Raw genomic sequence first — 20,813 nt, forward strand, 5'->3', positions numbered from 1 at the left:
CTCACATTTCTTTGCCTTAAAGGAATAGTTCACCCAAAAATAACAATTCTCACATAATTTACTCACCCTCATGCCATCCCAGATGTGTATGACTTTCTTCAACAAAGCACAAACAAAGATTTTTAGATAACTGTTTCAGCTCTGTAGGTCCTTTCAATGCAAGTGAATGGTGACCAGAACTTTTAAACTCCAAAAAGCACATAAAGGCAGCATAAAAGTAATCCATAAGACTCCAGTGGTTAAATCCATGTCTTCTTAAGCAATGCAATCATTTTGGGTGAGAAACAGATCAATATTTCAATCCTTTTTTATTATAAATCTCCAATTTCACTATCACTTTCAGAATGAGAAAGTGATAGTGAAAGTGAAATTGGAGATTTATTATAAAAAGGATTGAAATATTGATCTGTTTCTCACCCACACCTATCATATCGCTTATGAAGACATGGATTTAACCACTGGAGTCTTATGGATTACTTTTATGCTGCCTTTATGTGCTTTTTGGAGTTTAAAAGGTCTGGTTACCATTCACTTGCATTGAAAGGACCTACAGAGCTGAAATATTCTACTAAAAATCTTCTTTTGTGTTCAACAGAAAAAATAAAGTCATACACCTCTGGGATGGCATGAGGGTGAGTAAATGATGAGAGAATTTATCCCTTTAATATATACGTTGTGGGTAGCCTTCTGTGACATGCTAAAGAGCTTTTAGACAACTGTATTACTACGTATACATGCACGGTTAATCCAAGAACAAGGAAAAATATTGAGTTAAAAAGTCAATTTCTCGGTTGTTTCCAAGTCTTTACTGAATTATTGTTATGATATGATGCATTGATATAGATTTGATGCTGCCGGGTTCTGACCGAGAAGCATATCTGTAATTAAAACAAATAATTATAACATGTTTAAAATAAAATGAAATAAATCGGCCTACATAAGATGACATTTAGTTCAAACATGCCCAAGCAGGGTGTCCATGCATGCAGGAGATGGCTGTTAATTGATTTTAGATGGTCAGATGTATTTTTGAAATATTTTTGGGGATACATTTATTATTAAGGATACATTCACTGAAAATACATTATTTTATATAGGCTACTGTATACTTTGCTTTTTACTTCTATGCTGATAATTCTCCCACATGGAAACAAAATGGCTTATTATTATTTATCACACACCCTTAGCACAGATTACTGTCATCTTTTCAAATTTCGCTCTAACCGGTTACCAATTTAAAAAATGAGGCAGCGGAATGCTGGAACCGGAACGAAAAAATACCGTTTCTACTCTGAACGAACTGAAATAAAAACATTTCGTTTTTAGTCCCTATATGGACTAAAAAATCTAAACAAGTGAAGCTTCCCAGCTTCAGTGCATTTTAAGAAAGACTGACACCATATCGTGTAACTATATCCATAAACAATTTGAACATCAACATTAGCCTGGGCAGTGAATGACAGCAGACTAAATGGGGAGTGGTAACTCCCTTTTTTATATTTATTAACAATTATTATCAACATCTGCAAACCATGTGCTATTGTAATATGTCACATTATGCTGCCATCTGGTGGTTAGCCAAATCTTAATTCGCAGGACTTGTTGGACTTCTAGAAAATGTCCAAAACAGTGTGCTATACAAGTGTTTACCATTACATAACATATAATATGACCATTTATTTTTTTCTCAAAATATGCCTATGGTTTCTCTTATTGCTTAGTTCAAGATAAATAGTTCACAAAAATGCATAGAAAATCAGTTGCTAAGTTTGGTCTCATTTTCATTGAGCACTAGGGGGCATTGTTTGTTTCCTAATTGTCAAGATTGAGATTAGCCTTGTTTCTTTATGGCATGACAGAAATAACTGAATTTACAAATTCCATTTCCATTCCATGTTTAAAGTGCTTACCCCTTATTTCAAACACAAAAATATTACAGAGCCATTTTCACTCTCTGGAAAGGCTAATGAGGTTTTTATTTGGCCCTTAATAAGATTCAGGTTGAGCAAAGGAACTGTATTTTCAAGTCATTTCAAATGACAAACCCTCAATGCCCGAAACACGTAATTAAATCGGTGAAAAGCAAGTATAAATAATCTCTGATATCCAAGGGCGTAGATTTGGGGGTGGGGGGTTACAGTGTTAAGAATTTACATGTTTCCATTGAACATGGTATAAATATTGGGGGGGTTGTACTTGCTTGTTTTGATTCTTGGGATCAAAACAAGAAGATCCCCCAACCCCCCGGAATCTACGCCCCTGCTGATATCGCAGAATGGATCAAAATTCAATAAAATGCCTAAATGACACGTTCCAGCGGGAGTGTCAAAAGTCGTCAAAAGTGAAATTACTTTGAATGGATTTTTCAGTCCTCAGTGGAGCGACGTAGTTAGTGAGAGAATGAGTGAGTCATTAAGCCTGTAATAATCAGCTGCTTGTTTAATTATTTATGCTGTGTAATTATGGTTCTGTGGTGCTGGTGGAGGGGGCTGGCCAAATGAAGAAGTGTTTCTCAAATGATGAGTTTTTAAATAAACACTCATTTTAATGATGAAAACTCAATTTAGTGTTTTGTTATAATTGTATGGTGTGTTAATGAACAGTCTCCTTGTGTCACTAAGATAGATCTGTCCAATAACCATTGTCTGGTACTCATTACTTTTATCCTGCAGGTCATCTTCACCCTGTGACAAGCTGACCACACCTAAGCTGTTTTCATCATGGCTGCTCTGATGATGACAACTTTCATTTCCAACGGTGGCTCCTGAGGGTTGTTTCTGTCTCCTCTGTCTGAGAGTGCTTGTAATCCCATGACCGCATACTTTTGAACATTAATTGTCTTATTTCACTTTCAGCTTTTATTTATTAAGGCTTCGAATAGGTTTACTGAACATTCGTTTGACTGTCTGAGGAAACTGAGCGCCTTTTTTTTTTTCTGTTTGTGCTGGTTCCGCCTAGCGGCTGGAGTTTGTTTTGTGGAGGAACACACCTTCAGGACAGTTATGTGGATGAATCTATATGTTCTTTGTGTTTATTCCGCCTGTTGGCTGGAGTTTGTTTTATAGATTATCTTTTGTTGTGTAACTCTGTCACATAAAATTTGTATAGAAACACCGGATTTGAGCAATCCGACGGCAAATTTGTCGTGGGGACTCTCGTAGGCCTGCATGGACTGTTTGAGTTTGGAGGGATGGACGCCAGTTGGTGCTGTCGTGCGCGGGGTTAATTCACACGTTTTTCTTTTTTCTATTTGTTTGGTTCTGGGGGAAGTTCGGGGTCTGATTGTTGCACTAATGTTGGAATGTGGTCTTTATAATTTTGTTTTTGACACACAATCTAGTTTTTCTCATATGTCAAAATGTCAAATGTTAATATCAGTGGATTGACTCTCTCCACGTGGAATGTGAATGGGTTGGGGCACCCCATAAAAAGAAGGAAGGTTATTTCTCTTCTTAAGCGTAAGAAATATGATATAGCGTTTCTTCAAGAAACGCATCTTTCCCCGCAGGAAACTGGAGGAAACCCAAAAATACGGGTTGGTACAAACAAACGGGTTAATTTCAGATTATTTTACACTGAATAGGGGCACCCGGCAGGGTTGCCCTCTTTCCCCATTATTGTTCTGTCTTGCCCTGGAACCATTAGCAGTCGCGATAAGAAAGGAGGATGATTTTCCAGGGGTGGTGGTGGGAGGTGCAAAGTCTTTCTATCAAACTAACCGGAGAAGTTAATTTATACTCCGTTATCTCGCATTTGCATGCAGTATGGACAAAAGTGTCCAGAATGTTTAATTCAGACATTTATTTAAATGTTGCCTCGAACATATGGCAGAATCTTTCTGCTGGTCAGAGTGGATTGTGAGGGAGATTAATACGCTCGATGACCTATATGAGAGTGGAGTGTTGAGATCCTTTGAAAATATGGTTCAACATTTTGGGATTCCCAGATCTCAATTCTTCAGATGTTTACAACTGCTCCACCAGCTCTGTACTATTTTTGGGAGTAGCATATACCCCCTAAAGTGGCAGACACTCTGGGAGTGGTGATTACTGCCTTTGGAAAAGGTCATGAGGCATCAGTGTATTGCTCCCTGCTAATTCAGAGTCTGGGGGATGGAGCTTCAACTTCTCTCCAGAGATTATGGGAGAAAGATTTAAACTTGGTATTGGAGGAGGGAGTGTGGGCTAAGATTCTAAAAAACATCAAGTCTGCATCTAGAGATGCAAGGGTGCGCCTTATGCAATTTAAGATTTTACATCGATTCTTTTGGATCCCCTCTAGATTGTATAGGCTTGGTCTTAAAGAAACACCCACCTGCTGGCAATGCCAGTCAGAAGATGGAGACACAACTCATGTTTTTTGGTGGTGTGTTACGATCCAAGAATTTTGGTTGAGGGTTCAGAGTTTATATGTGACGTAATGGGCACTCAAATTTCATTTTGCCCCAGACTCTGTATTTTAGGTGTGGGGCGGTCATTAATCTAGGGGAAAAATATATATGAAATTGGTTTCTAGCCAGTGTTATGATCAGCAGACAGATTATCCTTAGGTGATGGAGGTCGGTTGGAGTGCCCTCATTTTGGGAGTGGTGCATGGAGATGGGCAGGATGGCGGCATTTGAAGAAATGTCAGATAGAAGACAAGGCAACCTGGGGGTATTTAATAGGAAGTGGGGCAGTTATTTGACCTTTTTGGAAGGCTCTCAGGGAGGGGCAGTGGAGAGGGATTTATAGTTTTAAATGTGTGTGATTAATTTATATATATATATATACAGTACTGTGCAAAAGTTTTAGGCACTTGTGAAAAAATGTTGCATAGTGAGGATTTCTTCAAAAAATAATGCAATAAATATTTTTCATAGATCAATTAATGTTATACAAAGTCCAGTAAACATACAAAAAACCTAAATCAATATTTGGTTTGACCACCTTTGCCTTTAAAACATCACCTTTTCTCCTAGGTACACCGTTTTTCTTGGTTGTTGGCAGATAGGATGTTCCAGGCTTCTTGGAGAATTCACCACAGTTCTTCTATCTATTTAGTCTCTTTATGTAATCTCAGACTGACACGATGTTCAGTGGGGGGCTTTGTGGGGGCCATGACGTCTGTTGCAGGGCTCCCTGTTCTTCTATTCTAATCTTTTCTATTTGCAAAAGTAATGTTTGGCAGTCTAACATTTATATTTCATATTGACACACTGAAGCTGAAGATATAAATAACCATCTTAAGACAAATGCTTTTGTGAAACATCTTATGTGCCTAAGATTGCACAGTACTGTATATATATAATTTTTTTTGTGTGTGTGTGTGTGTGTGTGTGTGTGTGTGTGTATTTTAGCTTTGACCACAGGGATGTTTGTTGGGTGTCAGGGTGGTGTTGTTGATTGGGAAGGTGAAAGGGAAAAATGGGGGTTAAAAGTTGATTCTGTACATATATGTTTTATTTTTCTGTTTCATTTGTTGGAGTCAATAAAAAGTGTTAATCGAAAAAAGAAGGCTAAGAATACACCACAGACAAATACAAGATAGACATTCTTATGTAACTTCTCCCCCCATTCCACAGAGCTGCATGGTCAGTCATCTCCGGTTTTGAATATTAATAGCAGCATTTAATGGGAGGGAGCCTATATAAAATTATGCATGTGCCAGTGATTCTAGTGAGCCAGTATAGATGAAAAACATTAGTTATGTAAATGATTTCAACATCAGTTTTGAGTTAAAAAAAATTCTGACACTGCAGTTTTTTTGGAAAGGAGAATTCACTTCTTAATATTTGCAAGAAAAGTCATCCAAAGTTCTTCCTGTGAATTGCTGTCCTCCTCAGCCTGCTGTATTCTGTTTTTTCTGATTGTTTGGTTTTTCTTACTTAAAGATGTAAAGCTTTTGACTAAAAAAGACTTTGAAGAGAGTAGGTGGAATGGAAGTGGAGTCATTAAGCAATATTATAAAGCTTAACAGCACACACGCGATAGCTATACGGTGCAATTACGGAGATAAGCAACTCCTCATCAGAACAAATAAAGCTTTGTAGGCAGGGAAGTGTTGAGGCAGATTTTTCAGAAACCCCTAATTACCTCACAATGACGCACAACAACTCAGACCGCCGACCCCAGTGTGTGCAGACAGCCTTTCCAACAATTCCATGAATATATCACTGATGCTTTTTGCCCCAGGCAAAAAGGAGTAGAAAGGTTTTCACTTTCTGTATTTTAAATAGAAGGACTCTAATGCAATATGCATGTGACAATGTTAGGTAAGAATACTTGTTTTGACAAGTGTCAATTCCATTAAAGAAGACGTTAGTTGTACTTGTTCATGCTTCAAAGGCTACGTTGCTCTTTTCATGCATCAGGAAGAAAGAAGTAAATGGGAGGGTTTAATTATTCATCAACTTTAAAATGAAGCATGAAAAAAATATGAAAAGAGAGATGATTACATTTGACCTGTAGGAACAGAATGTTGCGCTGTGTTATTTGAAGAAGCGCATCGTACGCCCTGCTTTGCTCTGTTTACTTTTCCCTTTAATCTTCTCCCATCATATGACACAGCAAAGGCAGCCTTTGCAATCAAACACCCTCGGTCACATCTGTTCTCCCTTTTTTTCTCTTATGTATGTCTTTTCCTAATCTGGACCCAGAAACACTTCTTTCGCTTTGTGCTTGACCAGCTCATTTGCTCTTTTGACATATGTTTCAGGACAAACTGTTTCTCGCAGCTATAACTGCACACTGAAAAACCTAAAAAATGTGGTAACATGTAAATTAACTCATTTTATTCAAGTCAGAAATGTTATGTAACATCACTGAATCAACCCTAATACAAAAGGTTACACCAACAAAATATATTTTTAGGGCTACATTAGGTAGAAATAGCTTCTTAAAGTACCACTTTTTACAGTGCAGCTTCCATCTCACCTATGTCCAGTGTTGGGTAGATTACATATTTTTAGGTAGGATTACTTTTGGATTACTCTTATTGCATGTATTCTAAACCTAATCAAATTTAAATGTATTAAGGAACATTCCTTTCATTAAACATTAGTAAACATGAAATCAAAAAGCATCTTGCTATTTGTCAGATGATGAGTAAAACAAAAGGAACTTAAATAGGTCAAATTGACGCTATGATGTTAAATGGATCACAATGAGAACATTCTGTACACATATTTTCAATTTTAAGAGAATTGTTGTTATGTCAGAAATCTGGAATAAGGATTGGACTTTTTTATCTGGCTTTGAAATCAGTAATGATATGTTCCATGTGCAGGCCTACGTCCTTATAATTATTCATGAGAAGGTGTGGCCTTAACCTATGACAGGCTCTTTTCCTGCCATCCTGAAGCATGGGCGTAAGTGCTTTTGCATGGTCAAAAGAATGAAGTGCGTTTGACCGACACTTCTGAAATTTTTGTTTGTTTTACCAAAGAGTGTCTGGAATTATGAACAGGTGGATGTGAGTTTGTATGCAACCGACACTTGACTTAAAATACAACATCTGAACAATCAAAACTAACTATTACAAATGCAAAAGTACATTTAAGATTCTTTTGATTTGATGTGGAGTATTTTTCAATGGATATAATTTTCCCCCTGTGTCTCTTTAAAAGTCAAGTTATTTTTGTATGTGGTTAAATAAGAAACAGGACCATACTGTCTTTAATGTACTGTATGGCTAGACCTATTGCACATATTTCAGGCCCTGGCTCAGACCACTCTTTAAAAATGTAGGAGCATAATCAGTAAATTACACACAGTGCTGGATAGATTACTTCTAAATTGTAATCCGGTATTGATTAAAAATTACATGACTAAAATTGCAATCAGTAATGTAATCTCTTGGACTATGTTTTTTTTTGTAATCCAATCTGATTACTTTTGGACTACTTTTGGATCACCTCTGACCTAACTTTTTGCTAGGTGATGTCCTGTTTGTTAAATGTATGTTTTTCTAAGATGACATTTTGTCTTTCAGGTTTTATTTATTTATTTATTTATTTATGTCTAGACTTCCAGAATCAATAATTAGTGAAGATCACTGAATATGATGAAGCCTATACATAGTTTTTCAAAGCTATTCTATACATCAGCAGAGTTTAGTTACTTGCATAATTATTCGTCATGAGAAAGCATGGTCTGATCATTTGAGTGGTGCTTTTGTCCAGAAATTCAGAATCATGGTGTAAAAATATGAAGAGAGTTGCATGCCTCAGACCATTATAGGCCCTCAATCAGTGACAGGTGCAAATATGACAGACTCAAATAACTGATTCTACATTTATATGTGGATTACAGTGTGAATATGAGATAACGTATTTGTGCAATTTCGTGCGTTTGATGGACAAAACCCCTCCAAAGAAGTGGATTTATGACACACAGAGTGATTATTCAAATAATAAATCAAATGTGCACGTCAGGAGTTGGTTAGCTATGCGAAACTGAGAAAACATGCAAGCACACTTTCCAGTGCTTTAGATTTGACGTGGAATCGTTTGCAGTGAATAAAATATTAAGTTTTGGAAGGCAATGTTTATGCACAGTAATGTTTTTGCCCTGTGTCTCCTTAAAAGTTAAATGATTTTTGTAAATCTAGAAGTCAATTGCTAATACTGCACTATCTTCATGTTTATTGTCTAGTATCAGGTCTGTGTTTGTGCAAGTCCACAACCCTCCCACTCTCTTCTGAAAAAAAAACACTCTGATTTAGAATGAAAAATTTAAAAGATAACAAAAATATTTTCAATAAATAATAAACAATTTACTGCCGTTGGCTTATTAATATGTAATCATGTTATCCATAAAAAGTAACTGTAATCTAATTATGATTATTATGAAATGCATTTAATCTAATTAAAGTACTTGAGTTTTTGTATTCTAATTATGTAATCCATATTACATGTAATCCGTTACAACCCATCACTGATTACATTAGTTATTGTCTTTGGCTGATGGGTAATGTAATAAAAATATAATCATGTAATCCATAAAAGTAACTGTAATCTACTCACACAAAATTTAAAATGTAATGTAATCCTATTACAAGTATATTATTGATTACATAATCCAGATTACATGTCATTTGTTACTATCCAACACTGTTTATGAAACAGCTGTCGCTTCAGGATTTTACAAAACCCTGCTGACACTGTTCTCATCCTGAGTGTATGGCAGAGCTTGTTTTTGACAGATCTTGAGTGTGTTGGATTGGCTTATAGGATACACAGACAGAACATTGATGGATGTGAGAGGAAACACACTAATGGTCAAAACTTTTGCTGTTAGCCTAATGACTAATGCAATTAATGGTCTGGAGTGTGGCTGCCGCTGACGTGTGGGATAGTCTTTGACAATAAAGTGACCTGATTCAGTGTCTCTCTGTATATGCTGACATTTAATATTACCCACTGGCCACTTCAAAGCTTGATTAACTGACTCAAGCCCCATTTATCGGCTCCATTTTTGGGTTTTGGCAATCTAAACGCTGTATGTAGCGAGACAGTTTGGGTCATGTTCATGTTCTTGTGTTTTGGCTCCCTCCCCTTGACATAATAGTGAGTGTGTTGTGTTGTGTGTTGGTCCTTTGACAAATAAGGGTCTAGCACTAACAAGGGCACTCTGAAAAAATGTTACTGCCTTCTGAGTAATTGACAGCCAGTATACACAGCTCTTTCTCTCTCTGGAGAAAGTCCCCCTGTTGCTATGCTGAAGCTCTAAGCCAACCTGAAGCCTGAATTTTTTTATTATCCTTTTATAGTCAAAACCTGGTTCGATGTGATTGTGAAATTTTCAGCCCACTCTTTTTCTACTTTCAACTTATTTTCAGTCATCCAGGTCATCAAACAATATTTTGTAGAATTGCAAATTACATTAAACTGCCGAAACCTCTCAGATGAGTTGCAGAACCCTTTCAGTAAATGGAAAAACACACCCAGATGCTTCAGAATAAATGCAAGCCCAGTCTGGACATTTTCCAAATACTCCCACACAACACCGGTGATTCCTCTTTGAGATTTGACTTCAAAGGTAAAAAAAACACCTTCTAGTTCGCCGCATATACTGTACGAACAGCCTTCTTGGCTGAGGCTCAGGTAAACATTGTTTTTTCGGAAGTCAATAATCTAAATGGGAACTTAAAGGTGAGAGTTTATTTCTAAAAGCCTTCACACTTCCATTGTTGAGGAAACTGAAGATATTGAGCATAGATTTCTTCAACTCCAAACCTGATTAGAGGGTGGCAAACCCATGCTGAAAGACTACAGCAAACTACCATTTACAAACTGGCAAGTCAACTTGTGAATGAAGTCTTTATCCACAACTATAGCAATGCTTATGCTTGGGTTACAGCAGCTGACAGTGTATTTTAGGTTATATTGCTCTCAGCCATTTTCACACTTGGTCTGGATTTGAAACCCAGCGGCAGTCCTGTCCTATCCAGTAATCATCTCTTCAGAAATGGTCTACTCTTTTGTGACGGTAATGACACCCTCAGGACCTTATTTAAGCCGTGTGGAAAAAGTTATGTGAGTAATGACTGTAAAAAAAAAAAGTTTGCTGGTGGTAAACCGCTGAAATGACATGCATGTTTATGAACTATTCGTCTAGGACAAATTGAATAATTTTTCTGGGAAGATGAAAAGTGCTGGTTTGACATGAATGGTGAGTGAAAATACCATGACAGTGGTCGTGTTAATAAACAGGTACAAGACTGTGCTGAGAGAAAAGTTTCTGACAAGTAATAATACATATGGTAATTGGACTGATATGACTCATGCAGCCCACAGAGCAGTCAGTAAAATTTGATTTGATTCCTGCCTCTAGCTGACAAATGGCCTCATGCAGCAACTAAGACCTGATCAAAATGAGGGTTTGTTTTGCATATACCAGCAGGAAACATACCACTTCTTGTGCCCAGAATAGGATCAATAAGCAAAAATGTGTTAACATATTCGATCTCAGGTTTTTGTTTGTTATGACATTTTCAGTTTACTCTGTTCTTGTCAATGAACACCATATTCTTGAAACCTTTAGAATAAAGGACAATTCTGCACTCTTCTGTTTTACCTGCACTCAAAAAATTAAGTCATTACCCTAACTTAATTGAAATTAGTTTTTGCAAGCAATTTAATTTCTTTCATTCAGATTAAGTATGTTTTAGTCAGCCAACATAATTTAGTTGGATTAGGTCAAATCAGTGTACTATAGTTTTAACTTTATTAGGTTTGTCAAAAAAAATGTACTAATTTTCTTATGTCGGTCCTTCACCACAATGGTAACCTCCAAAACTCCAGAATAACAGACACTCTTAAATACCAGTACAACAGAACATTAACAAATATCCTTCTTGTCACGCGTAGTTGCTGAGATGAGACAGGAGACATAGGATCTATTTGCAGGCTTTAATCAAAATGACAGTGAAACAAACGGGAACTCAAAAACAACAAACAAGAACTGACAAAGGAATGCAAAAACTAGAGGGTACCAGGGCAGGGACTGGATCAGGAGGCCTGGGAGGCAGCCACAGGGCGGGGACCGGGTCAGGCGGCAGAACCACTGGAAGAGGAGTCTCTGGGGTAGCAGGCGGAGCTGTGGAAGACACTGAGGGTGGAGCCAGGAGAGGCTCGACGAAGGCAGGTGGAGCCGTGGGAGGCTCAACGAGAGCAGGCAGCAACTGGGGAACAACCTCCGTGGTTGTGAGCACTGGGGAAGCCAGTGGGAGCCGTGGCAGGCTTGGAGCAAGGAGCCATGGCAGGGTTGGAGCAAGGAGCCGTGGCAGGGTTGGAGCAAGGAGCCGTGGCAGGGTTGGAGCAAGGAGCTGTGGCAGGGTTGGAGCAAGGAGCTGTGGCAGGGTTGGAGCAAGGAGCCATGGCAGGGTTGGAGCAAGGAGCCATGGCAGGGTTGGAGCATGGAGCTGTGGCAGGGTTGGAGCAAGGGCCATAATCCACTGTGTAATGGGAACCGCAAAGTTCCAGAGCCTTCTCCACATTCACAGAGGGTCCAGTGAGGATCAGCCGGAGGCATCAGTTCCTTCAGTGCACTATTCAGACCGGTCCGGAAGAAAACCACCAGAGAGCTGTCTAGATAGTGCACTAAATTCGCTAATTCAAAAAATTCACGGATGTGATCCTCAAATGGACGGTCCCCTTGCTTGAGTGGCAGAATCTGGACAGCCGCTAGCTCCATGTGGGTCAGTTCTCCTGTCACGCATAGTTGCTGAGATGAGACGGGAGACGTAGGATCTATTTGCAGGCTTTAATAAAAATGATGACAGTGAAACAAACAAACGAGAACTCAAAACAACAACAAACAAGAACTGACAAAGGAATGCAAAAACTAGAGGGTATATATACAAACAAGAGCTAATGAGGGAATGGAAAACAGGTGAAAATGATCGGGAACAGATGGCAGTGATGAGGGCAGTGCATACTGGGTAACGTAGTCCGGGGGAAACACTTCAAAATAAGAGTTCTAGGAAACACAAGGGAGACAGACTGTGGCTGTGTCTCGTTTGGAAGGATGTGTCCTCCGGAGGTCGCGTCCTTTGAAGGCTGCAGTATACCGAGCGTCCTCCTTTAAACAAATCTCGTTTAAACGAGACGGCCTTTGTAGGACAAACGGAAACGGAAGGTAACATGGTTGCTATGACGGCACGCCACTCTTTAACAAGTGCGAGTGCTTTGAGTGAGAAGGGAACAAAGTCCCTCTGGAAGGGAATGTATGAGGTACATTTTAGGAGAGTTATAATGATGTAAAGAGAAAAGAAAATAGATTTTACAAGTGTACTTTTAGTCTAATACTTTATTTTAATTATATATTAATATAATTATACATATTATATACTCTGCACCCATCTACTGAGGTACTTCAACTTGGGAATTAACATTACTTGCCTTTGAACATCATATTTACGGGCAAATTTGCGTTATTTTTTTTAGACATTTCCATTGAAGCAAAGAATTGTGGGTTGTGAGTGCCCACAAAGGATACACCTCATGCATCCTCCGAATTCCCGTGAAAGAAGGTCACATTCAAAGGCTGCATTCAGAGTGTCCTACTCGCTTTTCTGAAACGAGACAGCCTCAATGACTTATGCGGCCAACAAATGCGACCTCCGGAGGACACAGCCTTCCAAACGAGACACAGCCTGTGACACTTCTATTCTCATCTTGCGCAAACATGCATAACATTTCAACATTTGCTCACCCCACCCAGTCCCATGCAATGCATGCCCAGTTTCATCAATGCTACAAAAAGTATTCATGCAGTCCAAACTCAAATGGAGTAAGTAAACTTCAATTTGACATATTTAACTGGATAGAGCGCAAAGAAATCAAGTTGTGATAAAATGTTCTAGAATTTTGTTGCTTTAGAAAGAAAGAAGGACCTGAAAGAATCCTTTTTTATTTGTGGTCTTTTTCATGAACTTCATGTTTTTTTTGTTTCCTGTCAAACCTGGAAAACTGATGTTTCTTTTAAAAAAGTGTTTTGTCATGTTACCTGAAAATGTGCTTCAAGCTAAATTAACTGGTGTTATTCATGTCAAAATTATTCAGTGTGACCTAATAAATCCGAATAAATTAGGTTTCATAACCTATAGTAATTTTTGAGGGTCAGATCAAATAAAAATATCACCTTAAGGTAACAAAAGTTACAGTGAACTCACGAAGATGTCATTTCAAGTTGCGGAGACCGGAGCTAGTTGTCAGACGGGGAGGGTGTGATGAGGGCTTTATCTCAGTAATTACAGGATTTAGAATCAAAAGTTTGACTATACATATCAGTGTTTTCTCTAGCAGTGGTTTTATTTGTTGGTTTCCAACCCCTAGTTCAAAACCTTACTCTTCAAATAAAAAAGTTCAAACTGTTAAAATCATTTTTGTGAATTCTGTCCTCCAAGCACCAACAAACATGCCACGGTCAAAATCAATAAGATCACATTTTTTGCCCATTCTGATGGGTGATGTGAACATTAACTGAAGCTCCTGAACCATATCTGCATGATTTTATGCATTGCTCTGCTGCCACACAATTGGATGATTAGATAATCATATAAATAATTAGGTGTACAGGTGTTCCTAATAAAGTGCTCAGTAAGTTATATTGCTACAGCTGTTGGGTAAGTCAAGGTCAACAAATAATGATGGACGATTTTAACTGAAACCACAATTAATTGTGTTCTCAGGACAAGGGTATTTTTCATGTATGTCAGGTCAGGGCAAGATGTCACATTTTTATTTTGGACAAGTCATGTGTTTTAAATGTTAAAAATTGTATTCAATTGACTGACTAAAACATTTGTTGGCCAAAACGCTAGTTTAATATTTTTATACGTTACATTTCACATTTTACATTTACGTTTCATAATTGGCTGTTTAATTCCAGTTTTGGTTCCAACTTACCCCAGATAGTGTGACAATAAGTTGTCACAAAAGGTCAATGTGTGTCTCATTTTACCTACACTATATAACCTGCAACTGTTACCTTGATGAGCTATTTCTACCTGATCTAACCCTTAAAATTAGTTTTGTTGGTGTAACCTAATATAGTCAGGTTGATTCTGGCATCTTAACCCTTTAATACAAACTTCAGATCTTTAGTGACCTAGGATCTCATTCCACCCCCTGTACCTCATCCATTTTTTGGAGTTATGCCCACACCTATTTAGTATTCCTCAACCTTTCTTTTCTGAATAGTGTAACAAAACAAATGGCCATTTTTTCATTTATTTTTTATAACTGCTTAAATACCAAAAGTGTAAAAGGGTCATTAATGATCCTAGATACAGTATGTAATAGTGTTGTTGTTTTTTTGTTTTGTTTTTTTGCTTCCATAAATCATATTTTTATGATTATTTCATATCTATGTAAGTTTACTATCACAGGATATGCTGTACATTTCTTAGATTTTTACAAGACAAATGAGTAGGCTACTATATTCATACAAATGACAACTATATCACATTGATTTTCTGTGTGACAATAGTGAATTATCAGTATTCCACATGCGTGTACACATACATATTATTCATGCTATGCAAGGTGGCATTGATTGTCAGTGACTGACTTGATTTATTTTTGATCTTGCTATTTGAAGAAGCAAAGGGTACGTAAACTATAGCAAGTGTAACACATGAACAGTATGATATGACTATTGTCATTTGGGTGTACTATTGAAATTATGTAAGTTGTTCATCTGTAAGTGCCTCAATAAGTGCCTGAGAAAATACACTACCGGTAAAAAGTTTTGAAACACTTGACTGAAATGTTTCTCATGATCTTAACAAATCTTTTGATCTGAAGGCGTATGCTTAAATGTTTGAAATTAGTTTTGTAGACAAAAATATAATTGTGCCACCATATTAATTTATTTCATTATTAAAAAAAATAAGTTTTTGAAATTGATGACTTGGACCAAATAATAAAAAAAAGCAGCCAGTAAGTGCCCAACATAGATGGGAACTCCTTCAATACTGTTTAAAAAGCATCCCAGGGTGATACCTCAAGAAGTTGGTTGAGAAAATGTCAAGAGTACATGTCTGCAAATTCTAGGCAAAGGGTGACTACTTTGAAGATGCTCAAATATAACACAGTTTTGATTTATTTTGGATTTTGTTTAGTCACAATATAACTCCCATAGTTCCATTGATGTTATTCCATAGTTTTGATGACTTTACTATTACTCTAAAATGTAAAAAAAAAAAAAACAGTGTGTGTGTATATACAGGTGCATCTCAATAAATTAGAATGTCATGGAAAAGTTCATTTATTTCAGTAATTCAACTCAAATTGTGAAACTCATGTATTAAATAAATTCAATGCACAAAGACTGAAGTAGTTTAAGTCTTTGGTTCTTTTAATTGTGATGATTTTGGCTCACATTTAACAAAAACCCACCAATTCACTATCTCAAAAAATTAGAATACATCATAAGACCAATAAAAAAAACATTTTTAGTGAATTGTTGGCCGTCTGGAAAGTATGTTCATTTACTCAATACTTGGTAGGGGCTCCTTTTGCTTTAATTACTGCCTCAATTCGGCGTGGCATGGAGGTGATCAGTTTGTGGCACTGCTGAGGTGGTATGGAAGCCCAGGTTTCTTTGACAGTGGCCTTCAGCTCATCTGCATTTTTTGGTCTCTTGTTTCTCATTTTCCTCTTGACAATACCCCATAGCTTCTCTATGGGGTTCAGGTCTGGTGAGTTTGCTGGCCAGTCAAGCACACCAACACCATGGTCATTAAACCAACTTTTGGTGCTTTTGGCAGTGTGGGCAGGTACCAAATCCTGCTGGAAAATGAAATCAGCATCTTTAAAAAGCTGGTCAGCAGAAGGAAGCATGAAGTGCTCCAAAATTTCTTGGTAAACGGGTGCAGTGACTTTGGTTTTCAAAAAACACAATGGACCAACACCAGCAGATGACATTGCACCCCAAATCATCACAGACTGTGGAAACTTAACACTGGACTTCAAGCAACTTGGGCTATGAGCTTCTCCACCCTTCCTCCAGACTCTAGGACCTTGGTTTCCAAATGAAATACAAAACTTGCTCTCATCTGAAAAGAGGACTTTGGACCACTGGGCAACAGTCCAGTTCTTCTTCTCCTTTGCCCAGGTAAGACGCCTCTGACGTTGTCTGTGGTTCAGGAGTGGCTTAACTAGAGGAATACGACAACTGTAGCCAAATTCCTTGACATGTCGTCTGTGTGTGGTGGCTCTTGATGCCTTGACCCCAGCCTCAGTCCATTCCTTGTGAAGTTCACCCAAATTCTTGAATCGATTTTGCTTGACAATCATAAGGCTGCGGTTCTCTCGGTTGGTTGTGCATCTTTTTCTTCCACATTTTTTCCTTCCACTCAACTTTCTGTTAACATGCTTGGATACAGCACTCTGTGAACAGCCAGCTTCTTTGGCAATGAATGTTTGTGGCTTACCCACCTTTTGAAGGGTGTCAATGATTGTCTTCTGGACAACTGTCAGATCAGCAGTCTTTCCCATGATTGTGTGGCCTAGTGAACCAAACTGAGAGACCATTTTGAAGGCTCAGGAAACCTTTGCAGGTGTTTTGAGTTGATTAGCTGATTGGCATGTCACCATATTCTAATTTGTTGAGATAGTGAATTGGTGGGTTTTTGTTAAATGTGAGCCAAAATCATCACAATTAAAAGAACCAAAGACTTAAACTACTTCAGTCTGTGTGCAATGAATTTATTTAATACACGAGTTTCACAATTTGAGTTGAATTACTGAAATAAATGAACTTTTCCACGACATTCTAATTTATTGAGATGCACCTGTATATATATATATATATATATATATATATATATATATATATATATATATATATATATATATATATATATATATATATAATAAATAATGAGTAAGTGTTTCAAAACTTTTGACCGGTAGTGTACATATGTGTAGCTTACGTGTAAATTATGTGTTATATGTAGATATGTGTTTGACAGCCAGTTGTTTCTCATGAAATTTCAGTGTGGAAGTACTGAATCCTGATCTATATTTGTTGCATCATCTCTATGATAAACTAAATAAATAAATCATCAGAATATATTCTATTCTTCAAGCACATTTTTTAGGTTAACAGTGTTGGCATTAATAGTGGAAATGTTCAATAGCTTTATATAGCTATTATTATAGCTACATAACTATAATCGATAGCTATAAAACATCTATTATATAAGACTCTTCAGAAATTGACTTCAAAAATGAACACTGAGAAATACTATAGAAACAGCTATTCCCAATATTTCCCATATATTTTGTTATGGAACATAACAGCAGCAGACTGCATATTCTTAAACTTATAAAGCTATCTGGAATCAATGTAATAATAGCCTTCTAATGCAGACAATGCAGATTGAAAAATAGAATCATACATAATATTTCGTAAACACTCGATGTTTTGAGATGTTGTTTTCTGTCTTGTTGTTGATATAATCTTGGCAACTTTACGCAATGAGTCATCGTCGGCGTCCTTATTACGCATGGACAAAAATCAATGTATGAGGTGGAGCAAAAGAAGGGATGGAGTGAGTGGTCTCTCAGTGCAGCAGATATAAAGTGACTGAACCGCGGGAAGTGTTAACTTGAATCTCAGTGAAGAGGACGCGTTCATTCTCGGCTTTGACCATGGAGAGCTCCAAACTCTGGACAACAGCGATGGCATGCGCTGTGCTGCTCTCCTTAGTTCACGGTGCTGAACTAGACGACTTTGACAATGAATCTGACTTAGAAAAGAGAGCTTTGAGAGAGTTTTACCCAAAGGACCCAAATTTGACCAACGAAAAGCAGCTCGTAAGTCTTGCATGATATAATCGCTCTTTCTTGGCGCATAGAAAACAGATTTTAAATACATTTACTTGCACTGTAAAGAGCTTTCATTTCCATGTGAACATGTTCGCAGCTCGGGGCTTTACATGATGTTCTGGAGAAACTGCAGAGTAAACGGATCTCACTTTGGGAAAAGAAGTTTGGGCGTGTTCCCACAGTGAGTACAGAACTGGGTTTTGATCCTTTGTATTTGTTACTTGACAAAAATATCAGCTCAGTAAGTAGAGTAAAAAATGATTTTTGCTCATTAAAATCACAAATGTTTTTAATGAATCACATTTGGAGTTTACCCAACGATATCATATCAAATCATTTTGGTGAATTGCTTAACTTATAAATGAATTGCATATGTTGGTATGCAGTTGTCTAACACTGATGCTTTGTTTTCACATCAGTGCGACGTTGGGGAGCAATGCGCCATCAGGAAAGGATCAAGAATTGGCAAAATGTGTGACTGTCCACGTGGAGCGTTTTGCAATTACTTTTTGCTGAAGTGCTTGTAAAGATAAAGATGGATCGTGAATTGGAAATATACACATACACTGATACTAAAGATATTTATACATTATGTGATTTCTATTTTTATGATTATGAAGAGCTAATATAACAACAGATACATTTGAACGATTGTTCCATTATTTGCTGCTTGTGAAGTGTAAGTAAACCTGAATAAATTGTGTGAACTTTTATTTTCTAAGGCAGTCTGTGTGTTTCCTAGTGTCAAAAAAGTTTTTTTTGACAAAATTCTCTCATCATTTACTCACCCTCATGCCATCCCACATGTGTATGCCTTTTTTTCTTCTTCAGAACACAAATGAAGATTTTCAGAAGAATATCTCAGACCTGTTGGTCCATACGATGCAAGTGAATGGTGATCAAAACTTTGAAAATCCAAAAATCACATAAAGGCAGCATAAAAGTAATCTATAAGACTCCAGTGGTTTAACCCATGTCTTCAGAAGGGATATGATAGGTGTGGGTGAGACACAGATCAATATTTAAGACGTTTTTTACTATAAATCTCCACTTTCACATTCTGGAAGTGAAAGTAAAAAAGGATTTAAATATTGATCTGTTTTTCACCCACACCTATCATATCACTTCTAAACATATGGATTAAACCACTTTCATGTTTCCTTTATGTGATTTTTGGAGCTTCAAGTTTTGATCACCATTCACTTGCATCGTATGGACCTACAGAGCTGAGATATTCTTCTAAAAAAACATTTTGTGTTCAAAAGAATAAAGTAAGTCATACACATCTGGGATGGCATGAGGGTGAGTAAATTATGAGAGAATTTTAACTTTTGGGTGAACTATTCCTTAAATTACAAGAAACATCAGTACTATTGGTTGCAGGAAAATTGCAGGACATTTAAAAGTTAGCTTAGTAGATTACATGCCAACTAGACATTTACATCATAATCAACTTAAATTCATTCTGAGATATTGTAAGATCTTAAAGACAAAATAATATCTTATAACCTGGGTAATTTTTCCCCTTGAAGCTTAAGTGTGTTTATGTAAATTATTCTTCATAAATGTAAGACTTGATCGCTTCAAATCTTGATTTGGACTGGAATGCATGAGAGGATGCCATTGGAGTCAAGGAATTTTCAAAGGGCAAGTTAGATTTTGGGATTTGATTGATCACGTCACTATGCTTTTAGTTTTATCCCCATGTACACCATCTTAAAGGAATGTTCTTTTATCTGACATCACAGATTTTAACAATTCCTTGTCATTCTCTTTCTTTTGATTGTTTTACACTTATTCAATCTGTATACATGCTTTCAACTGCTTAGTTATAAAAAGGATACACAATGTGTGACATTTCTGTATTTAGATTTGCCCCTGACTCATGAGAGAGGATGTGAAAAAGAGAACAGTAGTACAGGCTGTCCCATGATTAGCTCTGCCTGAGAGGAGCATGCAGCCAAGCAGCAAATCACACCCAAATTCCTTGTGCTGTCACTCAAAATCTGCACCCAAATGAGTACTTTCACTTATTGTTAGGTTCATTTATGTTTGTTAATATTTTATAGATTGCTAACGGAAGAGCAGGGAAGAGCTCTGCATTGTGTATGGATGCTGTGTCTTGTTGGCAATGTGGATGCATTTAAATCTTTACTATGTATGTACCACCACATAAAATAAGGTTGCAACAATGTTTAGGCATAGCCTATAAATAATTTTTTACAAGGTCCTATAGTTGTAAGAAATAGCTCAACACATCTCTGCATATAGAAAAAGATGCATATGATGGGGCCTAATTTTAAAGTATTTGATCAACACACCAATCAAACTTATGTGACCCTTCAAGCCATTTAATACTGGGATATCATAATTATTTTTCATTATTCAACAGTTATTCATTCAGTTGTCAAATGCTTATAGAATTCCAGGTCCTGGGGAGAAAGAAAACGTACAGTATTACATGTAGTGTAAATGTGAGCTGTATGTGATG

At 37.2% G+C, this 20,813-nt stretch overlaps 1 protein-coding gene across 1 annotated transcript; it reads left to right on the forward strand.

The window, feature by feature from the left end:
* The first annotated feature begins 18,107 nt into the window (after positions 1 to 18,107).
* Positions 18,108 to 19,310, forward strand: LOC127414645 (cocaine- and amphetamine-regulated transcript protein-like). Its single transcript, XM_051652843.1, has 3 exons — positions 18,108 to 18,310; positions 18,420 to 18,503; positions 18,742 to 19,310. The coding sequence occupies exons 1-3, from the start codon at positions 18,146 to 18,148 to the stop codon at positions 18,847 to 18,849; spliced, it is 357 nt and encodes a 118-aa protein (XP_051508803.1). The 5' UTR covers positions 18,108 to 18,145; the 3' UTR covers positions 18,850 to 19,310.
* Positions 19,311 to 20,813: the final 1,503 nt, after the last annotated feature.

The sequence above is a fragment of the Myxocyprinus asiaticus genome, chromosome 2 (assembly GCF_019703515.2).
Source record: "Myxocyprinus asiaticus isolate MX2 ecotype Aquarium Trade chromosome 2, UBuf_Myxa_2, whole genome shotgun sequence".
Taxonomy (NCBI): domain Eukaryota; kingdom Metazoa; phylum Chordata; class Actinopteri; order Cypriniformes; family Catostomidae; genus Myxocyprinus; species Myxocyprinus asiaticus.